This window comes from Tamandua tetradactyla, chromosome 6 (genome assembly GCF_023851605.1).
Source record: "Tamandua tetradactyla isolate mTamTet1 chromosome 6, mTamTet1.pri, whole genome shotgun sequence".
NCBI classification, from domain to species: Eukaryota; Metazoa; Chordata; class Mammalia; order Pilosa; family Myrmecophagidae; genus Tamandua; species Tamandua tetradactyla.
The window spans coordinates 86628353-86655321 of NC_135332.1; the positions used below are offsets into that span (position 1 = coordinate 86628353).

The following is a 26969-nucleotide window of genomic DNA, read 5'->3' on the forward strand; positions in this document are numbered from 1 at the left end:
CTCATTCCTAACCTTGTCTATTTGAGTCTGTTTTCGTACTTGGAAAGGTTTTATCTATTTTAGTTGTCTTTTCACAAGACAATTTTGGGGATTTGTTTTAACCTTTCTATTTTTTTTCCAGTTTAATTAATTTTAGTGTTTATCTTCATTTATTCCCCTTTCCTAGTTTCTTTTGGTTATTTTTATCCTTTTCTTCTGCTATTTCTTTTAAGTAGTTCTAGTTAAACATTTATTCTTATTCAACGTAGGGACCTTTTTCTTCTAAAATACAACTTCTATCTAACGTGTCTTACCAGTTGTTTTAATTTCCTAGGCTGCTTAAAGCAGATACCATGCAGTGGGAATTTATTAGCTTACAGTTGAGACCACGAGAATGTCCAAATCAAGACATCATCAAGATGATGCTTTCTTCTGAAGGCCAGCTGCTGGCAGTCCTTGGCTCCTCTGCCCCACAGAAAGGCACAGGGCAGTGTCTACTCATCTCTCCCTTCTCTTCGGCATTTCTTTGCTCTCAGCTTCTTGCTGAAGCAATTTATTGCTTCCCTGGTGCACACACACTCTCTCTCATTCTATATACATATATATAATTCATTCTGTTTATGAAGGACTTCAATAATAGAATTAGGTCCCGCCCTGAATCCTGAATGAGGTTTGTCACACCTTAACTGAGTGGCCTCATCAAAACATCCTCCTTAGAATGGGTCCACCCACAGGAATGGATTAGATTTAAGAATGTATTTTTCTGGGTACATGTAACTTTATAACACCATACCAACTTAGGTATGGTTTTCTCCTCATTGCATTTCTATATAATTTGAAATTTCCATTTTATTTCTCTTATCACAGGGTTATTTAGGAGCATGTTAGTTAATTTTCAAGTAGTTCTGGAATCTTTTATCTCATTTTATTATTTCTAGTGCTGTTGGGTTAGAAACAAAGGGTATGTGTTTTAAATGTTAACTGTTTTGAATTTGTTAGGGTCTTCTTTATGGCCAAACGTGTAATTGATTTTTTTTCATCTTTCATGAAAAAAGAATGTATATTTTTTATTGGAGGTTATAAGGATTTCTGAAATGGCCTCCTTGTAGCTAAGTCCAGGAGGTAATTCTGCATCCCTATCCACTTTACAGATCTTAAAACACTTAACTGACTTCTGATTTACCTTCTTCTCTGGCACTGTCTATTAGAAATACAATGTGAGCTTCATAATTTAACATTTTAGTGATCATTTTAAAAGGTAAAAAAAAAATAAGTGGAATCAATTTTAACGATATAGTTCATTCAACTCTATATATCCAAAATATCATTTCTACATATAATTGATATAATAGTTATTGTGATATTTTGCATTCTTTTTTACCATACTAAGTCTTTTGCGATTTGGTGTGTATTTCACCCTTTACATCTCAGTTTGAATAAACCACATACCACATGCTCAGTAGCCACCCCACAGGACAACACAGTTGTCAAGGCTCCTCCTTAAATGCACTTTCCCTCTTTTTTTGCCTGATGGTGATACTTATGTGTCTCATCTCAAATGTCACTTTAGTCCGTTTGTACATAGATACTGAGTATCTGCCTTGTGCAAGGCAGTGGACTGGATTCTGAGGGTTCAATGATGAATAAAACATACATGGTCCTGACTAAGGAGCTTCTTAAATCTTATTCTCAATGAGACCTCTTCCAAGGGCCCTCCCAAATCCCCCTCACCCCCCACCCCAGCAGATTAGTTCCCTTCTTTATACAACACCCTGTATTGCTTTGTCATAGTCTTTGTCACAGTTGTAATTAAGTATTTGCTTATATAATTGTTTACTGTTCAAATTCATATAATCTAGCATGTAGTTTCCTTGTTGACTGCTGTAGCTCCAGTACTTAGAGCATAACCTGGCACCTAACATATTCTCACAGTTGATTCTCTCTTGGGTTGGGCATGGTCTTGCCTCCCTGTGGTTTCATGGTGGACAAGAAAGACATAGTATTCCTACCTTCATGGAGTTTTCATTCTGGTTGTTAAGAAAGAACATAAGAAAGGGAAGTGGGACAACTGGAGGAAGAACGTGTTTTGAGGGAGTACTCTGTTGACTGTTAAGTTTGTAATCCCTTCCAGATACTCATGTGGAGCTCTTGGGGGATGCTGGAGCTGGAGCCAGTACTTAAGGCCATGAACCTAGATGGTATTTGTGTGGTCTTTGCAGCTGAGGCAAAGAATGGGCCTAGAACAGAACCCCATGGCACATCAGCATGCATAGAGTGCCATGGGACAGGGGGGATGCCAGTAATAAGGAATTGTGGAAGAAGCTAGTGAGGTTGGAGAAAGGCACAGAAGAGTGGGAAGCCACAGAAGCTGAGAGAAGCAAGTGTGCAGAGGGAGCTTGTGCTGCCACCACCGAGACCCCCAGTTGAAGAAAGTAGAGAGCTGTCTTTGTGGGCATTCCCGTGGGAGGGAGGGAGGCCTTCCCAGACATATGTGCTTGAAAATCAAACTGCAAAGATATTTTGCTACGAATGGGAGCTGAGTCTGAGTTCCTCATTCCCAAGATATAATCTGTTCTTGGTGGCACCTTTGGAAAGGGGGGAATTAACCCCTTGTAGTGGCCTATTCGAAAGAGGCCTTAATGAGGTAGTTGTGAAGAAATGCCTAGGACCCATCACATGCAGAGTGACTTTTGTCATGAATAGAACGATAGAGAGCACATAGGTTTATTTTGTACTTTTAAGAAGAAAAGAGTTTATTCTCCTTGGAAAAATGCTTGTAGTCTCTCTTGGCTTATCCTGAGAATTAAGTCTGTACAGGAAAGAACGTTTGGATACCTGCTTTTTCCCCTAGTTCTGTAACACTGTAGCCTTCCATTAAATTTTAGAAGCTTGCTCCAGCTCAGGTTGTGCAGGGAGTGAGCCCAGATCCCTCTCTGTGATGATGGGAACAAGGGTGTCACTCCTACCAGGAATTTCATAAGATTCCTCCAGGCTAGCAAATAAAATTGGGGATCCCCCTCCTTTCCTTGTCTTCTGCTTTCTTTCCCTGTGGTCATTTTACTTTCACTCCTCCAACTCGCATTTATAGCGTCTCCTCATTGGACATCAGAGATAAAGAGCAAATACATCCCTAACATCAGAGTGCAGGAAGCCGTGACAGGGCAGTGGGTATCAGGAGAGAGGAGGGGCCCAAGCTGAGGCAGCTGTGCGCACTGGCCTCATGGCTGCTCCTGAGAAGGAGAAATCCCCACTGGGGCTACATGGGAAGAATGACCTTGAGATGACGGGATCGTGGTTGGGACCCCAGGAATTTCACACAGACGAATAACAGAATCAGGGGAGTGAGTCTTTCATCCGTAATACAGAATTTTTGCCTTTTCTTTCTGAAGCCTACACATCTGGCAGACTTTAATCAAGTGCAGACCATTCAGTACTCCAACAGTGAAGAGAAGGACAGGAAAGGAATGCTGCAACTGAAAATAGCAGGAGCACCCGAGGTGAGGGGGTTCAGCATTCATTATTAAAGGAAAGCTAAAACATAATGGTATTTTAGAAATAATGAGTTCTTTTTTAGGGTGAAGATGTCGTTTCATGGATCATCAAACTCACAGCTTCTTATATATGGTGTTATATTACAAATGATGATGATTATATGTCCCAAGAATAATGGAACAGCGACAAATTTAATATCAAGAGTACACCATGAAGATGTTTAAGGAATGTCATGAATTACCAAGGAAATTATATTTTAAAATACATAATTTTGAAATTATATTTTAAAAATATACCTTGCTAACTACATAAGAGAGGCATTTCCCAGACTTTCTCCAGTAATAGTTAGTGGTTGTAATAGTTGCACATGCTAGTTTTATAACCCAGGAAAGTAGATGTTTTGAGAAATCTTGGTTACCCCCATTTTAAAGATGAGGAAACTGAGGCACAGGAGTTGGCCAAGGTCTTAGTAGGTGATAAGAGATGGAGTTCATAACCAGACAGTCTAGATCCAGAGCTGTTATTGTGTTAAAGACAAGAAATGATTATTTGGCAAATACTAAATCATATGGCCCTGTCTGAAAGATGAACCACATATCTCACATACTAAACACATTTTTGGAATTTCCCTATTAACATTCAACAAAGCGAATTTCTTTGGTCTATTTCAGCAGCTTCTCTGGGTGGGTTTATTCGCAATCCTCCCTGATTTTACAGGTGCCTAAACCACTATTCCTTTCTGCCCTGTGATTCTTTAAGACCAATGATACTTTTAAAGCTCTAAGAAATCTGATTTTCTGAAGGTGTCTTATAAAATTGAAACCTCAATGCAAATTGAAACTTCTGCACATATCTCAGTAATATTCTTTTTTGGCAGCAACATTTTCAGACTGGCCTCCTTTCTTTTTTTTTTTTTTTTTTTACATGGGCAGGCACTGGGAATCGAACCCGGGCCCTCGGGCTTGGCAGGCAAGCATTCTTACCTGTTGAGCCACCGTGTCCCACCCCTCCTTTCTTTTTGCTACCTCACCAAATAGTGTTTAGAATAATGCAGGTGAGAGAAGTTGTTCATTTAGTAGGGGATTATGAGTAATAACATGACTTGGGATATACCTATATTTGAAAAACACAGTTTTTAATTATTTCCTGGATAACACTTAGAGATAGGTTTTTAGAAAGTTTATCAAAATTGGATGTGTTTTATGTTGAAAAGAGAATGTAACCTATCCTTTGCATGGTGTCCATGCAAAAAGTAATGAAATCTTGGCAGTTTTCTTTAATGTTAGAAAAATTACGATAGATGATTGATAGAAATGTACTCCAAGTTAGTCTACTTTAATGTCCTATTGTAACTTACTGTTTATCTTAACTTCTTCCCTTAATGAGAATATACCAGAATTGCCAGACATTCTGAAGTGAAAGTACTTTTTCATCTCCTTTCCTAGAAAGTGAGTCTCAGTTTAAGTGATTTTTCTGTTTTCATCTGGGTTTGCCTTGTGTTACATTTTCTAGGAATAATGTCCTTAAGTATCGCACTTCCTTTTTCACTCTCTTATGACAAATCTTGTTTCACTCCTACGCTTCTCTGTTTTCAAGTGTGTAGAGGTCTGATGTCACAGTGCAGCTGCAGCTGTCCTTCTGATTGTTGGAAAAAACAATAATGTCTCTTCATCAGCCTTTTTCCCTGTTTAGCCTCTGACGGTGACAGCGCCATCCTTGACCATCGCAGAGAACATGGCTGACTTAATAGATGGGTACTGCCGGCTGGTGAGTGGGGCCACCCAGTCTTTTATCATCAGACCCCAGAAAGGTGAGGTTCTGTTTCTGTTTGAGCATGCCTTTTGAATTGGTAGTCAGTCTTACTTCCAATAGTCTTCAACCCTTCTCTCAGATAGCTATGTGCATGTGGTGAGGCCCGAAGGAATAACTTATCACGGCGTGATGCTGTATTTGTTTTCTGAGGAACAGTGATCCGGTTCACACTTGGCACAGGCTGGAGCTGTGTTTGAAAAGAGCTTAAAGAAAATGGTATTTCTATTTAGAATGCTGTGTTTTCAACTATATATTTTTAGTTAATTTTTGTTTTCCAGTTTACCATTAATATTTTAAAATAAACTTTGGAGATGATATTCTGGGTTTTTTGTTTGTTTGTTTGTTTTTTTAAGTGTCCCTTCTAATATGTGCTAGAGTCTGTTTCCTGTTTTTTTTTTTTTTTTTTTTTTTTTTACATATCTTAAAGGCTTAGAGTAGTAGAACAACAAAATAAATACTGAGTTATGATGTGAAATCAAAGATTGGAATAAATAAATATCCTAGAAAAAGAAGATCACTTCAGAAATTGTGTGGGAAGGTGTGTTTCAGAGTATTTGGACTTCTGAAAGCATCAAATGAAAGTATTCCAAGCAGGATGATAATGTAGTTCAAATCCCAAATCGGTGCTATCACCTGTAAAGTACTCTTCCCTCTGGGCCTGGGTCCTGCTCCCATTGTACTAGGAGGAACAAAGCCCTGCCTGATGTGAGAGCTAGGCACCTGCCTGCTACATGCAGCACTGAGTAAAGTTCAGTGGCTGTCACTGCACCTGTTGCTGCCCACTTGCAGGGGTGTGATAGTGACCCAGCATGTGAGCCTTGACATTCAGAACCCTCCTCTGTAAAACCAGAATGATAGCTACTTTACATGGGAGGGTTACATGCATCCAAACAGTAACTGTAAAGCAGCCCGCTGTGGTATGTAATCACCACCAAGACCCATTCCCACTAACCTTCCAGGGCTGTGATGTTGGCACAGAAAATCCTGAAACACTCTGCCTTTTGTGGTCATGTAAGCAGAGTTGAGTTTAATATTGAAAGTGACACAGAAAGACACAAGTAAAGCAAAAGTGCTGAACTGCTCTTAAATAACAGCAGAAAACTCATCCTGCCCAGTAGGAAAATATTCTCACAAAGCATTTTTAGGGAGGGGTGTGGGGTATGGAGGTATGTTTACATAGTGGAGTCACTGGAACTTTGTTCAAAAGATGTTTTGCTCTGAAAACAATAGCTATAAAACCACAAACCAAAATTCCACTAAATAAACATAATAGTGCATGATTTCAAGGACATGGCTAACATAGCGAAGATGTATTTTCCACTATGATTAGACCAACTAATTCTATTCATTTGGTGTTTTTTTAAAATATGATATATATTTTTCATAGTTTTCTTTGTATGAAATATAATAAATGAAGTTGAAAAAGCTATTTCATTTAAAGCTTTTGCAGGCATAAGCTCTAGATTTTTTACTTTGTTCTTTAAACAGAGGTAAATACCTTGTATGTATTTAAATGTTTCAAGAGAATTCCTCACCTAAAGACAGTGCTTTGTGAAGTATGTTAAATATGACCGGTTGCCCTGAGATGAAAACTAGATGTTTGCCTGTCTCCTTTTTAGTAAGTAGTTTTTTATTTTAAAAAGTTGTAAATCAGTGTCTCAGTACAAAGTGGTTACATGACCTTACCTGCAAGAAAGTTCAGTATCAACTTTGCAATTTTGGTAAAATTCTATAGTAAACACTTGGTTTTAGTTTGCTAAAGCTGTAATGCAACACACCAGAGAGATGGATTGGCTTTTAATAAGGAGACTTATTTAGTTGCAAATTTATAGTTCTTCAGAGGAAGGGCAACTGGCTTTCCTCTGACTTTCTCTGTCACATGGGAAGGCACACAGTGGATGTCTGTTGGACTAACCTCCCAGATTCTGTGTTCAAACAGCTTTCCCCACTTTCCCGAGGGCGATTCCTTTCTGCATCTCCAAATGTCTGGGTCTGAGCTCCCAGTGCCCAGATGAGGTATGCTGAACCTGCTGAGCTCTGGTCTGACCTTTCTCTTTTAAGCCTCCAGCTAATTGAATTAAGCATCCTTCATTGGGAAAGGAACTCTCCTTGGCTGACTGCAGATGTAATCAGCTGTAGATGAATTTCATTTGCTGATTTAAGTCCATAGCAACAGAAAAAGGAGCATCATCACCTGGCCAAGCTGACACCTGAACCCATCACACCACTTAATACAGTTCTCATCAAAGGAAATAATTAGGCAAATTTTAATACAGAGTCCTCCTTTCATCATTCTTAGGTAGGTTTCCTGCCTCAAGAATGACACTGAATACTGTGCACTGAGGTGGAGGTGTAGTGCAGGTGTGCTGCAAAACCCAGGAGATAAGAACAAAATTGATAGATTTCATTATGTAAATGTTAAAAAACTTCCATAAGTAAAAGGTTACACATTTTTAAAAGATATCCCACAAACATAAATATATCTGGCAAAAGAGTTACTTTGATGAGGTCACAGCCCTCTTATTTCTAGAAATACAGGGATTGAACCTGTACCTGAGAAATCCAAATTCTCCCAAGGAGAACATTTGTAACACATACAATAAAGAGTTAAAAATCTCTGTTGTTCAAGTATTCTTCCAGCTTGGAAAGTAAAATATGGCCCAATTTTAAAGTGGACCCCCCAAAGACGAGGAAATACAAATATCCAGTACACAGATGACATAAATAGCAAGAGATGCCATTTTGTATTTATTAGATTGGTAAAAAGACTGGTAACATCCATTATTGACAAGGCTATTGCCTTGGTACTCTTTTACTTTGTTTCAGTATACATTTTCAGAGGACAGTTTACTTCTGCTTTTTAATCCAGTATTCTGCCTTCTAGAGCTTGGTCCTATAGAGCCATTGTCATGAGGATGTTCACTATTACATTGTTTATTATAGCAAAAAATTAGAAACAACTTAAATGTCCCCAGGATGGGAATTAATAAATTGTATGATGTGTGATTCAATACTGCGCAACTATAAAGAAATGAGATGGCTGTATACACCCAGAATTGACAATAATGACCATTATAGTTAGTGAAAATAAGAAAGTAAAGAACAAACAGTATGGAATGAGCCCATTTTTGCATTAACTTACATGTAAGCCTATATATTTATATGTATATTTCAATGCAAGTTGTGTGTTTACAAGCACAAAAGAAGTCTGGGAAGTTAAGTACCGAACTAGACAGTGTGTATGCTTCTAAGGAAGAGGCACATTGTATTTGAAGTAGGGGAGGGAACTTCAAATTAATCATTTATGTTCCATATTATATACCTTTATGATTTAGATATATTGAATTTGTACTGATATCATAATTAAAAGCAATAGAAAAATCTATTCAAAAATTAAAATGTCTCATTTTCTAAAAATAAATTCTAAAAATAAAATTAAAATATGGGGTAATGCAAGTTTAAATCCTTTATTCAAAGGAATAAGGTATATACCACATGATTCACATAATAAGCCATATGTTAATTCAGCAGAGTATTTAAAGGAGTGTTAAAAATTAACTCCCAGATTTGTGCATTTTAGTTAGTACTTCATTTATTTGTAATGCTGCTGGTGTCTGTTGTCATTTTTCTCAAGATTCTGTTACCTTCTTACTTCCTTATTTACTCTGTAGAATCCTGCGTTTGTTCATCAACTTATTTACAACCTCCTTTCCTTCTACCCATGCCCAGCTACGCAGGAAGTCTATATTAACCAAAAAAATAATAATGGATTTTTTTCTCTTAGAGAAGTAGAAATTTTTTTAAAAAGTGTATTTGTAGAGATCACAATAAAGTTTCATTTGAAAGGGCATATTATTATTGGCACTGTTGGGTGCGGTGTTTTGACCATGTTAGTGTTCATGTGATAATAAATTAATCATCTGACCTTTTTTCCCGCTTAATCTGAGTTTGGACTTGCTGTGTAACTGCGTTATTTTGCTTGAAATTTGGATGTCCAGAAGGTCAGAGAATGAGGAGATTTGGATTCCTGTGAGATAATGGATATTAAGCAGTGGGTTTTATAAAACTATGCACAGTTATTTAAGCTTCACACAACTATCCCTGCTTATTAGGTTGTATAATTTCTTTTGTAAGTGAATAAACAGTTATTCATAGTGACTTGCTTGAGATCCAGGGCCAATTTATTCGCTCATTTAAAAAGCAGTGATCTGAGAACCCCTAAGGTGTTAGACGCTCTCTCTGTGGGGTGGGTGGTAGGGCTGCCTTTGCACAGGTTGAATCTTAACTGACGGTGACACCATCAGTTTAGTCTGCATAGAATTATGATGCATGATAAGTGCTCTGTTAGTGCAGCAGAAACATAGGAGGGCACCTAAATCGAATGGATATTCAAGGAAGGATCCCTAGAGGAAGTGGTACTTAAATTGAGCTTTGAAAGATTAGGGACTGTTGTTCCCGCCAGAAAGAAGAGCCCTTTCCGAAGCATGCAACGTGTAACAGCAGCAGTGTGTCCAGGAAAATACTATGGAATAGTATAGGATCAATGTACTTTCTATAGAAGTAGAAAACAAGATTGGAGGGGTTGGATGGCCAGGCCAGAGAAGCCATGGCATTTGACATGTGTTATTTTGTGAGCACTTACCATTTTTCAGGCACAGTTGTAAGATAGGGGATTTAGCAATAAACGAAAAAGAAATATTACTGCATACACAAATATTTCACTAAGGTGAGACTGACATACAATATGCAGGATAAGTAAGTTAATAAAATAATAGAGTATATAATATAGCAAATGGTGATCAGCCTCATTGAGAAAAATAGAATAGGAAAGGGGGATAATGGTAGCGGATACCACTTTAAATATAGTCGTCAGGGACGGTCTCTTGAAAGGGATGCATTTGAAGGAGTCAGAAGGACTGCCGAGGATATCTGGAGATGAGGAGCATGCCAGACCGAGAGGCTGACAAACACTGTGAAGGCCTTGCTTGGGGGTTGCGCAGAGCAACAGGGCCCCTGTTTGCTGGCATGTGAGAGAGGAAAGTGGAAGAGGGTGAGGTGGAGGGTCTGAGAGGCACTGCAGGGTTCTTGCTTTTCCTCTGGAAGGCTTGTGAGAGGAGTCAAGTGATCTGACTTGTGTTCTAGAGAGTCCCCCCCTGCAGCCACAGACTGGTGAGGCAGCCCTGGTACTGGTAACACAGGACCAATCAGCAGACTGCTGGCATGGTAGAAACCCCTGATGAGCCTGATGAGCTGGAAGGTGGTGGGAAGTGAGAGCTTCGTTGTGTTTTGAAAGCAAAGCCCTAGCATTCACTGACACTGAATGGAATGAGAAACAGAAGAATTGTGTTGTCTCCAGGTTTGCACCTGAGCGAGGGGAAATGTGCAGTTCCCTGCCCTCAGGACTCAGTTTTGAGCATGTGCAAGCCCTCCATGCCTTTTAAGCCATCCAGAGGGAGATGCCAGATGGGGAGAGATCCAGGCTGGAGATGTGTATTTGGGGGTTGTCGATTATGTATTGTATTTAAAACCGTAAGCCTAGATGAGGTGGATTACAGAGGAAGTGAGAGGGACAGGAGTGAATGCTGAGCTCTCCATCGCGCACCAACAAGAAGACAAAGTGGACCCAGGAGACACTAAGAAGGGATCTGTGAGAAGATGAGCAGAAGTGCAAGGCCCTGAAAGTGATTTGCTGGGTTAAATGCTAAGCCTGCATGAGCTGTTGGAATTAGCAAGGCAAGATCATTGGTAACTTTGACATGGGAGATTTCAGTGGTTTGACGGGGGAGCAGGGATCCATTGGAATTAGTTCAAAGGCAAATGCAAAGAGAGGAACTGCAGGCACGTGTCAGTACACACGGGGTCTTTGTCGGGGAGCTGCCGAGAAAGGCTTAGAAATGGTGGTAGATAGGTGTCTGCCTGCTGCCTCCAGCTCCCTACACAGCCCTCCAAGGATGCTAGCATGCTGATAAAAAGGAAGCAGTGCCGTGTGGGTTTAATTGAGGGGCTTGCATTTCATCCTGAAAGCTATTTAAGAAGCACTAAAATTTTAAGCAGGAGAATTTGTAATTTGGGAAGATTATTCTGGTAGCTGTTTAGCTCAGGGATGGATTAGAAGAGAGGATCAGTTAAGAGGCTATTAGATTAATCTCCACTAGACCAGTGAGGTTCACAAAGGAGTGTTTGGGGCTCACAGGGCCTCCCTCAACCACTGAACAGAAGTCTTGAGCTTCACTGGGATTGGACCAGTCCCTGTGGCCAGAGGGATGAGTTTCCCTGCTTTCACAGGTGGGGCCACCTGTGTGCTAGGAGCTGCCAGGTTGGCCCACTCCCAGTGAGGAGTGTGCAGGACCAGCTCTGCAGACATTTTGGTGCCCCTGCCTTTCTGGCAGCTTACTGACCTGTGGGTTTGCTTTGTAGAGGGCTGTGTCTCCTGCACAGGTTTTGGTATCATTACTAGTGAGCATTTCTATCAGTCTCCTGGGAAGGAGATCCTTTACCAACTTAGAGCTTTGTTTTTGGTTAGACAGTACCTTCTAAGCTATGCATGTACAATTTATGTTTGTTTATAAGTATTCACCATAAAGCAATGGAAACCTAAAATAATCAGTATAATAACTGTATTTAAAGGATTCTTGCTAAAATGCTGGAATAGAACTCATTCTCCTTACCTCATTTTTAGGCATATTCTTTAAGAAGAAATAAAGGGAAACTCACGTCTCTCTTCACTTTTTTTTTCTAGAAGGTGAACGGGCTTTACCATCAATACCAAAGTAAGTTCTGCTTTCTGCATATTTTTTTATTTTTGTTATGAATTTTAAGGAAATCACTGCCCTTTGTTATACATTTGCCTCAAAAATAAAATTTTTCTATATATGATCTGGAAACTAAGAGACACAGATTTCCAAGTTTAAACAAATAAATATAAATCAAATTGTGTGTTTAGATTTAATCCAAAAGTTTTAAAACTGAATTTCCCCTTTATTATAATTTCAATGGGAGAGCTAAAGAAATGTCACAGTGAGAATAATAATATGAGGCCGGTTTAACGAGTACTTTATATATTGTCTCTAATCTTTATGAGGACCCTGAAACATAGGTACCATTCTGGCTATTGTATAAGCAAGAAAATTGAAGAGAAGAAATTCATATTATATTTCTTTACTTGTTTATATAATGACTGGATTAAATGTCTCTCATTGTGGAAGACACTCTCATTAGTCAACAGTAGATGTAATCAGCCATTGATGCAATCAGCTTACCAATGATTTAAGTCCACGAAATGTCCTGGCAGTAACAGGCCAGTGCTTGCTTGAACAGACGAAGAGTGCCGTCACCTGACCAAGTTTACACATGAGCCTGACCACCACAGCTGAGAACTGGGGAACTAAGAGGGAGATTTGTGCAGGGTTCCAAGGCACCTGCTGAGGAAGAGTCAACCCAGGGGACCACTGGGCATGGTCCTTGTTTTGTCTGCTCCCTGTCCTCCGCAGCCAGCCCATTGACAGGTCCTATAGTCCATTCCCCTCACTCCTTTACCGCCACCCCACCCCCCCATTTCCCTCCACTGGCCATTGTTCTTACCTGCCTGGGTTATTATGAGGAATTCCTGAAGTCCAAAGACCATCCGCAGCTTTGGTGTTCCTCCAGGAGAACTCACAGGGCTTCACGCATATTCTTCTACTCGCAGCTGTGGTTTACTACAGCAAATGCTTATATTCTAGTTTGGAAGTTGCTGGAATGCTATATACCAGAAATGGAATGGCTTTTTAAAAAGGGGAATTTATTAAACTGCAAGTTATAGTGAAAATGTCCAAATTAAGGCAAGGCTAAAAAAAATATCCAAATTAAGGCACTTAGAGAGAGATACCTTGGTGCCAGAAGGCTGGTAATGTGTTCGGTATTTCTCTCTCAACTGGGAGATCACAGTGTGGTATCTGCTAGTTTTCACTCCTACCTTCTGGTTTCATGAAGCTTTCCCAGAGGCCTTTTCCTTCTTCATCTCCAGTTGCTCTACAGTAAATGCTTTATGTATCTGGAAAAAGTTTTCTTTTATAAAAAGATCAATGTAACATATATCTAAGTACACTCTAGTGTTTCTTTTTTTCTCGGTTTTGTGCTTTACAGAAGTTCTTAACTGAAGTATACTTGCATTTTTTTAAATGTCACTAAAAACTTTTGGCCAAAATTTGATTTCATGTGGGTAGATATGTAAAATACTACTCTGGTTGAGCCATTCCATAAACATGTAACCAGAAAGATACCTTAAGATTATCTTTTTTCAGCCCATAAATTATAATATATATCAGTATACTCCCTGGTTTTCTAAACACTTTGTCTTTAACAAGGACCAGTTTATACCATAGTCTTTCAAATTATATTTTAGAGAGAAAAATTCAGTTTCAGGTAGTTTTTGTTTTTGTTTTTGTTTTGCTTTTGTTTAACTTTTGGGAAATCCCTTACAGTCTAGCATATACACTTAAAATTATGTCTAACACTTGTACATCCCATTAAATAGTATAGCAGCTTTTAAGTCACTATCATTGTGAGTTAGTCGCTCCCTCACAGCAGTTCAGTGTTTCTTCAGTTGTCTGTTTTAATTTCTGATCATTAAAGCAGTCTGGTTATTTTAGTGCCTCAGGTTATAAAGTCCAATTTTTAAAAAAAATTCACCCTTCTGAAATGTAGTCTCCATGAGAAGAAGCATGATCCTCCTAACTGTAGGTAGTTCCCATGTGAATGAAGGCCCGGTTATTTGGTCCTGAAGAGCGTGTGGCGTTCACAGGTCTGCGCCTTTCTGTTTCAGGCTGGCCAACAGTGAAAAGCAAGGTGTGCGGACACATGCGGTCTCCATGTCAGGTAAGGGTTTGAAGTAGGAAACCTTACAGAGCAGTTTAGAGCCGTTGTAGTGATGATTGCTTCCCTTCTAGAATAGCTTATAAAAATGCAGTGTCTGGCTATATACATTTGTATAGTTTTACTTTAATTTCATGGTTTTAAATATCACTCAGACTGCTTTTTAGATAAGACATATATCTATGATATCAAGTTACTCACCAGAACATATAAAATTCTGAGTTACTTTTCTGTTTCAGTGTCATACCAATCATATTTAGAGTGAACATTTTTACTTTGGAAGTTGCTGTTATCATTTATCTTTGCAATTTGTCAGAATCTAACCAAATATATTTCATGTATTGTTTTTTGAATTTTGATTGGGAAATGTGAAATATTTGTAAACTTTTTGCCTTTTTCACGGTTAACATAAAATGGTGTTTGCATATTGCTTTTCTTGGAGAGTAGACATGTGTGCATGGTCTGAGAATTGAATCCGGATCTCCCCATGAAGTCTTTTTAAATATAGTTAGGATACTATTAATAAACATTATCTTAACTATTTGCTGATAGCATGAGTTTTGTGATGTTTTTCCTGGTATGTTTTAAAAACATGTCTATTTGAAAATGTGGAAAATATTGGAATGGAAAAAGTGTCTTCGGTGGACTCGAGTTGGTATCTTAATATATTGCTATGTATACATGCATATGCTTATATAGTCTGTTCTTAGATTTATATGCTGTGTGTATGCATGTGTATGTATTTTCTAAAGTAGTAATTTCCTAGTAACTTTTACACCTGACAGTTTAATTTAGAAGAGAGCTAATCCCTGTCTCCTTAATTTATTTTGAGTCAGTTTTCCTGAAATTTAGTTTTGTACTTTTGCCTAGTTGATGACTGGCTGCTTTTTTAATGCTTTCAAGTAAAAATAAAATTACATATTGTTTTATTGTGTACAACCATCCCTCAAGCCCTTCTTCAAAAGGTGTTCGTGCTTGTATTTATATACTTGGCAGACATGCCCAGAGTGATAAATTGTGTGCAATGCTGATCTAGTCCCACCTTTGACTTGAGAGGTCATTGATCGCTTCCTGACTGAGTGGAGAGAAGTTCTCTCACTGGATTGCCACCAGCCTGTCTTCTTGGACAATAGGTGCCTGGCCAGCTTTGGGACTGATTGCCAGCATGCTCTAAAACAGAATGGTTAATCGTCCTTGCAGACTGCTTTCTGTGATTGACTCACTTAATTTAAGACTTGCTGGAGTCGCTTCAGGTTCCCAGAAGCAGCTACTAGGGAGCTAAACAAGTCAGTAATCAGCATGCATCTGTGTTGCTGAGCTTGTCCTTGTTGAGTATGTAGTGGGAGCAGGAGGTTTGGCGGATGTGACCCAGGCTCTCTACTTGAAGAGAAAAAGGCCACCACTTACAAAAGTAGCAAGGACGGTGAGCATAGTGTGAGCCCCGGGTAGGCAGCAGTCAGCAGTCTGAAGAACATTCTGTAGAGTCAGTGAGACTCAAGCTAGGTTTTCAGTAATTCATTACTGCTGTGTTCCATATCCTTGCCTGACTGAAATACAAATGTGAAAATGAGCCCCAGAAACTGACAACTTCCCTTGCTGTGGTGTTTGCCACATGTTCTCGCCACCGTTACTCCAAGTTGAAGAGAGAACTGAAATGTCCTATAGCGTCCATTCCCACATCTGCCTTCAGATGATCAAAGCAGTGAAATGAAACAGGTCCCAACAGAAGCTTTTATTCTTGTTCCTTTTCCTATTTCAGTTCCACTTCTAGGAATATCTTTATAAGTTGATGCCTAGAAAATAGTACTGTCTTAAATCCTGAGGTCGTTTCTATCCCTAGCAACCTGGAATGTTAATTATTTGATTTCTGTCACATTAATTTAATTCAGTCTATTCTCTGATCAGAAGCCTTCAGTAGTAATTTTCTTTCCATCTGAAGAAATTTTGTCCACTTAGCCTAGCCGTCAGAGCCCTTCCATTGTCTGTCCTGTGTCTCCACTGCATTCCCCTCTTCCTCATTGTTTCTCAGCCAAATAAAGTTGATAATTAGCGTCCCCCCCCATTGCCTTCTTACCTTTGTACTTCTGCTTGAGCCATTCCGTCAACTAGGATGTTCTGTTCATCTTCACACTTCAAACATTCCCATGCTTCAAAGTTATACGTTAAATATGAGTATCATTTTAGGAATGTATAAATATAGATAAAGGGGATTGATCAATATCCAATGTATATTTAATGATATGGCACTAATTTTTATTTATTTTATTTTTTGTTTGGAACTAATTTTTTTAATAGATTATTATTGATCTTTAGTTATTCTGCCTACTGTTTGTTCATTTAGGTGAAATTGGGCTAACAAGTGTGGTATATTTATATCTTCTACAAAGACTGTAAAGCAATATCAGGCCAGCCAGAAGCTTATATGTTACACTTAGCCCATAAGCTAATGTTTGGCACTTCTGGGGATATATTTGTTAATACCTAGAAAACTAGTACTGTTCTGAAACCCCAAGATCATTTCTATACCTAGCAACCTGGAAACATTGCACCCTATGGAATGTACTGCTGGCCCCGGGGTGGAAGCTACATTGCTCCCAGATCCCTATGGAATTCTGCAGCTGCCTCCCTATAGGGAGCCGGTTCTATCTCCAACTGGTGGTGGGTGCCAAAGTCTATCTCCGTGCCATGCATGGTTTCTGCTTTCCTCTCATACTCGAACTTTGCAAGATGGATAGTATTCCAGTTTTACCTTCCTCCTTTTACATAGATTCGTTCAGCAAGTGTTTATTAGCACCTGCAGTGTGCCAGGCACTGTTCTAGGAACTGGGGTATTTTAGTGGACAAAGCAAAATCCCTACCTTACGGAGATTACATTTTTGTGGTGGAGGCGAACTGTGGACAGTGGATTAAAATCAGGTGGTGAAAAACATACCACAACTTTCCAGAATGATCATAGAAACATGCCTGTTTCTCCCTGGGCTCCAGGGCTCACCATGAGCCTTCACTCTTCCCCTCCCCAAACCACAGCCTTTCAAGCCAAGTGAGGGACTTGTTTCCTTGCCTGATCAGCAGCACACACTCTATAAACACATTAAGCATTTTGGGCACTGAGGAGAAGAGAACCTCAAGCTAGAAGGAGAAAGCTGAGCCCTAAAAGAGTTCACATTCAGTTTTAGAAGGGAATAGCAGGCAATTAAAGAAACAAAGTAGGAAGGAATATTGGAGGACAGCTAACGGAGGGGCTGTCAGACTTGGAGGTGTGCCAAAACAGAGAACATAGCAGTTGGGGAGAAAAGGTAGCAAAAGGATTCAGATACTTTTCCATTCGGGCAGATTTGAATCAGAACTGTACTACCTTTTGTGGCTTCCTCACTCTAGAAAAGGTGCTGATCCTTCCCCATCCCTTTATTCCCAGTCACTTCAGATTTGGGTGTGGGTGCCACCAGCTTGTCTAAACCATCTGGCTTTGGGTCCCAGACTGCCTTATCTGAGGAAACACCAGGGAGGGTGTATTAAGCCAAGACCAAGTCCTCAAGGCACCACAACCACTGCGGCCTTCTCTCCTCCACCTATACCAGTGTGGTCTTTACAGGGTCACAAAGGTTTGTGTCATGACAAGAGGCTCAGAATGTTACAGCGGTAACTTGAATGATTTCACATAAAACCCTGACAGATGAGAAAATAGGCTTACAGAGAAGTGACTTCCAGTTGCATAGATTGTGGCAGAACTAACATTTGAACTCACTTAAAAATTTCCTACTTCTGTCTTCCTACCACCTGCCCAGAGGTATCTTCTTGTATTAGGCCTGATATCAGTGCCCTTTTTACATATGCCAACTTTTTTATCCCATCCCAATGAAATAAGCTGAAAAATAAAGTTAATTTTGACGAAAAAAAAAAATCAAGTGGTAATTTGAGAGTAATTGAGGCCTGTTATAGTCCTGGTCAAGAGAATCTCTGAGGAGGTGATGTGAGGGTAGATGAAACAGCAGGCAGGGGGCTCAGTTGGCAAGGTAATTAAGGCACAGGGGTGAGGCCATGTGTTACGTATGACCAGTGGGCAACAGGGCTCTTTTTAATAAGTACTAACAACATGGTGTGCGTGGTGCTAAGCCTTGATGTCCACAAATGCGTGTATGTAGCATTTGGAAAGCCCTTCAAGGATCTTGTTTAAGCCTTACCATAGCCTGTTTCACAAGTAGGAGGAAACTGAAATTCATTGTCATACCTTGAAAATGATGGTGTGAGGAGTGGAACTCAGGTCATTATTACCTTCTAGGCTATGTTGTGTTTGAATAGCAATTTAAGGGAGTTTACAAGTCCAGATGAAGAAGCACCTGGAAGGATTCTTGCTCATCTTCCAAACCCATGCATATGTCACCTCCTCCAAGAAGCCTCCCCTGACTACTCCAGGAAGAGTTGGACTCTTGTTCCTCAGTTGTAATAATACCCTGTTCACCTCTCTGTATGAATAGTCCTTAAGTATTTTAGAAACCCTCTTTTCCACTAAAAAATGAACCCCTTAAAAGCAGAATCATATTCTGTTTATCTGTTCACTACCTGAGACATAATGCTTAGTAGTTGTTTTTAAATGTATCATTTAATTCCTTAGGCAGTCTACTCTGGAGGAGTGCTGGGCCTTAGTACCTCCAGGTGGAAGGAGCAGAAAGAAGAAAGGCAAAAATACTCAGAGCTGTCAATGCCAATGAGAGTTTTTGGAGTGCGCAAATGATTCCTTGTGCACTCACCACTGTAAAATGTTTTGGACTCTTTCTTAGGAGGTTTTGAGCAAAGGGAATGGGGATAGCCAGCAGGAGGAGTGGGATTCTAGATAATGCTTTTCAGTTCTTGATGGATCCCACCTTGGAAAATAAAGCAACATCCTTACTTCCAGAGACTAATTCCAGGCATTCCTTCCTATTTCATTGCAAACTAACTGTACTTGTTAGATATCTTCAGTAGTATAACAGTTACAGTTGATGTTGAATGTGTGAAAGGTTTGTCTTTGAAATCTGGAGAAGATTTCTCCATTAAAGGAAGTATAATATTAACAGGGATCTACAAAAATATTTTACCAATACACATTGCCCTGAGGGCCTAAATTAATCATAATTTTCTTTAAACCTATTAGGTGTTCTAGGAAACTTGGGCTTAATGCGTAAAACTCAGGTAGCACTTAGACTATATCTGAGAGGCCAGTGCTTGTATCCCATTGAAGGAATTTTCTAAGTATTGGCCAAAGCGAGGTGTTCCAACAGTGTTTCCTATAAGCACAAGTTACCCTGAAATAAAGACAATTGCAGGTCAGTGGGTGGAGCTGAATTTTAAATGCTCTTAGTTTTTTATTTGTTTAGTTTTTTGTTGTTTTTCTTCTTTAAACAACTAGACCCTTAAACAGTTACCCATTAAGTATGACCAGAAGTGTCATCGTGGAACCATCTCTGGCCCTGGTTCAGTGTCTGGGCTACCAATAATTGGACTAGAGATTGCCACACAATCTGTTTCTTACGCATCTCTGTTGTGAAGACACATACAGTGACTTTTATTTATAGGAAAGGATGTTTGGTTTCACTGTCCCTGTTCGGCCCTTGGTTGGCACTAAAGAACATATACACCACTTTGTGATGCGACTTTTTCAATATTAATTGCAAGTTAAAAATTTTTTAACCTTCTAACATTATTTTGGTTTAGTTGATCATGAGCATGATTTCTTTATATAAGATTACTTTTAGAGAAGATGGCGGCTTAGTAAGACGCGCAGATCTTAGTTTCTTCCCCAGGACAGCTACTAGGGGAGTAGAAACGATACAGAAAGCGCCCAAAGCCACAACAGAGATAAAAAAAGACAGCGTACCCCATCCTGGAATGGCTGGCTGGCTGAGAGAAGCAGCTCGGGTGAGATCACCGAGGCGCGCGGGCCTCACCGGGTGGGGCGGCAAGCGGCCGGAGTCACTCCCTTCCCCCTTCCCGGGCCGGCTGGGAGAATTGGAGAGGCGGTCCCCTGAAACCGTGGCGGCTGGCGCCCACACCACGCACAGCCCCCCGGACCAACTGAGAGAATTGGATCGGAAATCCCCAGGCCGCGGAGAACGGTGACGGGTGGGGGAGGCCCCTTCCAAACTCGTGACTCCCCGGGAACGTGCACTCTCCCGGGCGGGCCGCTGCCGCTGGCGCCCTCCCTCCACGCTTGTCGCCCCGGGCTGACTAGGAGATTCGGACGGGCTCTTTCCCGGGCTGCGGCGGCCAGCAACCCTCCCTGCGTTCGGACCCCGGGCCGGCTCAAGCCGCTTTGGCTAGCGAACCTCCCGGACGGCGAGAGTTTTCCAAAGTTAAAGGTCCCACAGCACCTTTTACTGTTGGGACCCGCAGACAAACGTGTGCCACGAGCGCCACCTACTGGGCAGGATAAGAAAAACAGAACCCAGAGATTTCACAGAAAAATCTCCCAAACTTTTAGATCCAATACCCAGGGAAATCTGTCTAAATGCGCAGACGCCAACAGAAGATAACGGATCACGCTCAAATAATTGAAAATATGGCCCAGTTAAAGGAACAAACCAATAGTTCAAATGAGATACAGGAGCTGAGACAACTAATGCTGAATATACGAACAGAAATGGAAAACCTCTTCAAAAACGAAATCGATAAATTGAGGGAGGACATGAAGAAGACATGGGCTGAACATAAAGAAGAAATAGAAAAACTGAAAAAACAAATCACAGAACTTGTGGAAGTGAAGGACAAAGTAGAAAAGATAGAAAAAACAATGGATACCTACAATGATAGATTCAAAGAGACAGAAGATAGAATTAGTGATTTGGAGGATGGAACATCTGAATTCCAAAAACAAACAGAAACTATCGGGAAAAGAATGGAAAAATTTGAACAGGGTATCAGGGAACTCAAGGACAATATGAAGCGCACAAATATACGTGTTGTGGGTGTCCCAGAAGGAGAAGAGAAGGGAAAAGGAGGAGAAAAACTAATGGAAGAAATTTTCACTGAAAATTTCTCAACTCTTATGAAAGACCTAAAATTACAGATCCAAGAAGTGCAGCGCACCCCAAAGAGATTAGACCCAAATAGGCGTTCTCCAAGACACTTACTAGTTAGAATGTCAGAGGTCAAAGAGAAAGAGAGGATCTTGAAAGCAGCAAGAGAAAAACAATCCATCACATACAAGGGAAACCCAATAAGACTATGTGTAGATTTCTCAGCAGAAACCATGGAGGCTAGAAGACAGTGGGATGATATATTTAAATTACTAAAAGAGAAAAACTGCCAACCAAGACTCCTATATCCAGCAAAACAGTCCTTCAAAAATGAGGGAGAAATTAAAACATTCTCAGACAAAAAGTCACTGAGAGAATTTGTGACCAAGAGACCAGCTCTGCAAGAAATACTAAAGGGAGCACTAGAGTCAGATACGAAAAGACAGAAGAGAGAGGTATGGAGAAGAGTGTAGAAAGAAGGAAAGTCAGATATGATATATATAATACAAAAGGCAAAATGGCAGAGGAAAATATTATCCAAACAGTAATAACACTAAATGTCAATGGACTGAATTCCCCAATCAAAAGACATAGAATGGCAGAATGGATTAAAAAACAGGATCCTTCTATATGCTGTCTACAGGAAACACATCTTAGACCCAAAGATAAACATAGGTTGAAAGTGAAAGGTTGGGAAAAGATATTTCATGCAAATAACAACCAGAAAAGAGCAGGAGTGGCTATACTAATATCCAACAAGTTAGACTTCAAATGTAAAACAGTTAAAAGAGACAAAGAAGGACACTATATACTAATAAAAGGAACAATTAAACAAGAAGACATAACAATCATAAATATTTACGCACCGAACCAGAATGCCCCAAAATACGTGAGGAATACACTGCAAACACTGAAAAGGAAAATAGACACAAATACCATAATAGTTGGAGACTTCAATTCCCCACTCTCATCAATGGACAGAACATCTAGACAAAGGATCAATAAAGAAATAGAGAATCTGAATATTACTATAAAGGAGCTAGACTTAACAGACATTTATAGGACATTACACCCCACAACAGCAGGATACACCATTTTCTCAAGTGCTCATGGATCATTCTCAAAGATAGACCATATGCTGGGTCACAAAGCAAGTCTTAACAAATTTAAAAAGATTGAAATCATACACAACACTTTCTCGGATCATAAAGGAATGAAGTTGGAAATCAATAATAATAGGCGGAATGCCAGAAAATTCACAAATACCTGGAGGCTCAACAACACACTCTTAAACAACGACTGGGTCAAAGAAGAAATTGCAAGAGAAATTAGTAAATACCTCGAGGCGAATGAAAATGAAAACACAACATATCAAAACTTATGGGATGCAGCAAAGGCAGTGCTAAGAGGGAAATTTATTGCCCTAAATGCCTATATCAGAAAAGAAGAAAAGGCAAAAATGCAGGAATTAACTGTTCACTTGGAAGAACTGGAGAAAGAACAGCAAACTAATCCCAAAGCAAGCAAAAGGAAAGAAATAACAAAGATCAGAGCAGAAATAAATGAAATTGAAAATATGAAAACAGTAGAGAAAATCAATAAGACCAGAAGTTGGTTCTATGAGAAAATCAATAAGATTGATGGGCCCTTATCAAGATTGACAAAAAGAAGAAGAGAGAGGATGCAAATAAATAAGATTAGAAATGGAAGAGGAGACATAACTACTGACCTCACAGAAATAAAGGAGGTAATAACAGGATACTATGAACAACTTTACGCTAATAAATACAACAATTTAGAGGAAATGGACGGGTTCCTGGAAAGACATGAACAACCAACTTTGACTCAAGAAGACATAGATGACCTCAACAAACCAATCACAAGTAAAGAAATTGAATTAGTCATTCAAAAGCTTCCTAAAAAGAAGAGTCCAGGACCAGAAGGCTTCACATGTGAATTCTACCAAACGTTCCATAAAGAATTAGTACCAATTCTCCTCAAACTCTTCAGAACAATTGAAGTGGAGGGAAAACTGCCTAATTCATTCTATGAAGCCAACATCACCCTCATACCAAAACCAGGCAAAGATACTACAAAAAAAGAAAACTACAGACCAATCTCTCTAATGAATACAGATGCAAAAATCCTCAATAAAATTCTAGCAAATCATATCCAACAACACATTAAAAGAATTATACATCATGACCAAGTAGGATTCATCCCAGGTGTGCAAGGATGGTTCAACATAAGAAAATCAATTAATGTAATACATCATATCAACAAATCAAAGCAGAAAAATCACATGATCATCTCAATTGATGCAGAGAAGGCATTTGACAAGATTCAACATCCTTTCCTGTTGAAAACACTTCAAAAGATAGGAATACAAGGGAACTTCCTTAAAATGATAGAGGGAATATATGAAAAAGCCACAGCTAATATCATCCTCAATGGGGAAAAATTGAAAACTTTCCCCCTAAGATCAGGAACAAGACAAGGATGTCCACTATCACCACTATTATTCAACATTGTGTTGGAGGTTCTAGCCAGAGCAATTAGACAAGAAAAAGAAATACAAGGCATCAAAATTGGAAAGGAAGAAGTAAAACTATCACTGTTTGCAGACGATATGATACTATACGTCGAAAACCCGGAAAAATCCACAACAAAACTACTAGAGCTAATAAATGAGTACAGCAAAGTAGCAGGTTACAAGATCAACATTCAAAAATCTGTAGCATTTCTATACACTAGTAATGAACAAGCTGAGGGGGAAATCAAGAAACGAATCCCATTTACAATTGGAACTAAAAGAATAAAATACCTAGGAATAAATTTAACTAAAGACACAAAAAACCTATATAAAGAAAACTACAAAAAACCGCTAAAAGAAATCACAGAAGACCTAAATAGATGGAAGGGCATACCGTGTTCATGGATTGGAAGACTAAGTATAGTTAAGATGTCAATCCTACCTAAATTGATTTACAGATTCAATGCAATACCAATCAAAATCCCAACAACTTATTTTTCATAAATAGAAAAACCAATAAGCAAATTTATCTGGAAGGGCAGGGTGCCCCGAATTGCTAAAAACATCTTGAGGAAAAAAAACAAAGCTGGTGGTCTCACGCTGCCTGACTTTAAGGCATATTATGAAGCCACAGTGGTCAAAACAGCATGGTATTGGCATAAAGATAGATATATCGACCAATGGAATCGAATAGAGTGCTCAGATATAGACCCTCTCATCTATGGACATTTGATCTTTGATAAGGCAGTCAAGCCAACTCACCTGGAACAGAGCAGTCTCTTCAATAAATGGTGCCTAGAGAACTGGCTATCCATATGCAAAAGAATAAAAGAAGACCCATCTCTCACACCCTATACAAAAGTTAACTCAAAATGGATCAAAGATCTAAACATTAGGTCTAAGACCATAAAACAGATAGAGGAAAATGTTGGGAGATATCTTATGGATCTTACAACTGGAGGCGGTTTTATGGACCTTAAACCTAAAGCAAGAACACTGAAGAAGGAAATAAATAAATGGGAACTCCTCAAAATTAAACACTTTTGTGCATCAAAGAACTTCATCAAGAAAGTAGAAAGACAGCCTACACAATGGGAGACAATATTTGGAAATGATATATCAGATAAAGGTCTAGTGTCCAGAATTTATAAAGAGATTGTTCATCTCAACAACAAAAAGACAGCCAACCCAATTACAAAAAGGGAAAAAGACTTGAACAGACACCTATCAGAAGAGGAAATACAAATGGCCAAAAGGCACATGAAGAGATGCTCAATGTCCCTGGCCATTAGAGAAATGCAAATCAAAACCACAATGAGATATCATCTCACACCCACCAGAATGGCCATTATCAACAAAACAAAATGACAAGTGCTGGAGAGGATGCGGAGAAAGAGGCACACTTATCCACTGTTGGTGGGAATGTCAAATGGTACAACCACTGTGGAAGGCAGTTTGGCGATTCCTCAAAAAGCTGAATATAGAATTGCCATACGACCCAGCAATACCATTGCTGGGAATATACTCAAAGGACTTAAGGGCAAAGACACAAACGGACATTTGCACATCAATGTTTATAGCAGCGTTATTTACAATTGCAAAGAGATGGAAACAGCCGAAATCTCCATCAACAGAAGAGTGGCTAAACAAACTGTGGTATATACATACGATGGAATACTATGCAGCTTTAAGACAGGATAAACTTATGAAGCATGTAATAACATGGATGGACCTAGAGAACATTATGCTGAGTGAGTCTAACCAAAAACTAAAGGACAAATACTGTATGGTCCCACTGATGTGAACAGACATTCGAGAATAAATTTGGAATATGTCCTTGATATCAGAGTCCAGCAGGAGGTAGAAACAGGGTAAGATAATGGCCAATTGGAGTTGAAGGGATACAGACGGTGTAACAGGACTAGATACAAAAACTCAAAAATGGACAGCACAATAATACCTAATTGTAAAGTAATCAGGTTAAAACACTGAATGAAGCTGCATCTGAGCTATAGGTTTTTGTTTTGTTTTGTTTTGTTTTGTTTTGATTTTACTATTATTACTTTTATTTTTTTTCTCTATATTAACATTCTATATCTTTTTCGGTTATGTTGCTAGTTCCTCTAAACCAATGCAAATGTACTAAGAAATGATGATCATGCATCTGTGTGATGATGTTAAGAATTACTGATTGCATATGTAGAATGGTATGATCTCTAAATGTTGGGTTAATTTCTTTTTTTCCATTAATTAAAAAAAAAAAAAGAGAACGGGTAATTGGAACTGAAGGGATACAGACTGTACAACGGGACTGGATATGAAAACTCAGAAATGGACAGCACAATACTACCCAATTGTAATGCAATTATGTTAAAACACTGAATGAAGCTGCATGTAAGGTATTGGTTTTTTGGTTTTTTTCTTTCTATTATTGTTTTAATTCTTATTCTGTTGTCTTTTTATTTCTTTTTCTAAATCGATGCAAATGTACTAAGAAATGATGAATATGCAACCATGTGATGTTATTAAGAATTACTGATTGTACATGTAGATTGGAATGATCTCTAATTGTTTTGTTAATTCTTTTTTTAATTAATAAAAAAAAAAGTTCACACAAACAAAAAAAAAAGATTACTTTTAGTTTTTTTGCGTTAGGACAGAAAACTCTAAATTCTTAAGAAAACATTTAACATTAAAATAAATGCTATTTGCATTTGACTCATTCAGGACAAATCCTTAACCGCTTCATTTATAAATGTGGTTTATATACTGTTAAATTCAGTAAAATAAGGTGGAATATTATTCATAACAATCTCTGTGTCTTTTCTCTTTTTTCCCATGGGCTCTGAAACACTAGACCTATTTTATATCCTCTGCTACATCCCTGCTTTGTAAATACAGGGAGTTGTGTATAGGTGCAGAAATGATTGTAATGAGGGATGTTAGGAAGGGAAATGGAAGCTGCTGTGGCACAGAGACTCCCTGACATGGCCACCAGCATTATCCTGCTTAGCCGTTGGCCAGTCTGCCTTTAAATAGTATTTTTTCTTTACAGAGCCTGAGTGGCTTTGCATGGTTGACACACAAATAAGGAACAGAACCAGGAGTGAGATCCAGATATGCTGGGATTCCAAAGCCTACTCTCATTACATTAGACCACATGGGATTCCTCTATAAGCTTGATGATATTGCATGAATAGGGGTGATAATCTAGAAGCATTTAATATGATTCCATTATAGATTTCCCCCCTTTGAGGCATAGCATAAGGCTGACTCAGTTTTGACTCCTGTTAAAATTTAAATTCTGC

At 39.1% G+C, this 26969-nt stretch overlaps 1 protein-coding gene across 21 annotated transcripts in view; it reads left to right on the top strand.

Moving 5' to 3' along the window:
* Positions 1-26969, top strand: part of PTK2 (protein tyrosine kinase 2) — a 404029-nt gene that overhangs the window by 254668 nt on the left and 122392 nt on the right. For all 21 annotated transcript variants that reach the window (XR_013178148.1, XM_077166685.1, XM_077166687.1 and 18 more), the window contains 4 exons: positions 3369-3476; positions 5164-5281; positions 12023-12053; positions 14087-14139. Coding sequence is in view for 20 of the 21 variants with exons in the window: in XM_077166685.1 (XP_077022800.1) it covers positions 3369-3476; positions 5164-5281; positions 12023-12053; positions 14087-14139 (310 nt within the window). In the remaining variant the exon portion in view is untranslated. The remainder of the gene's footprint in view (positions 1-3368; positions 3477-5163; positions 5282-12022; positions 12054-14086; positions 14140-26969) is intronic.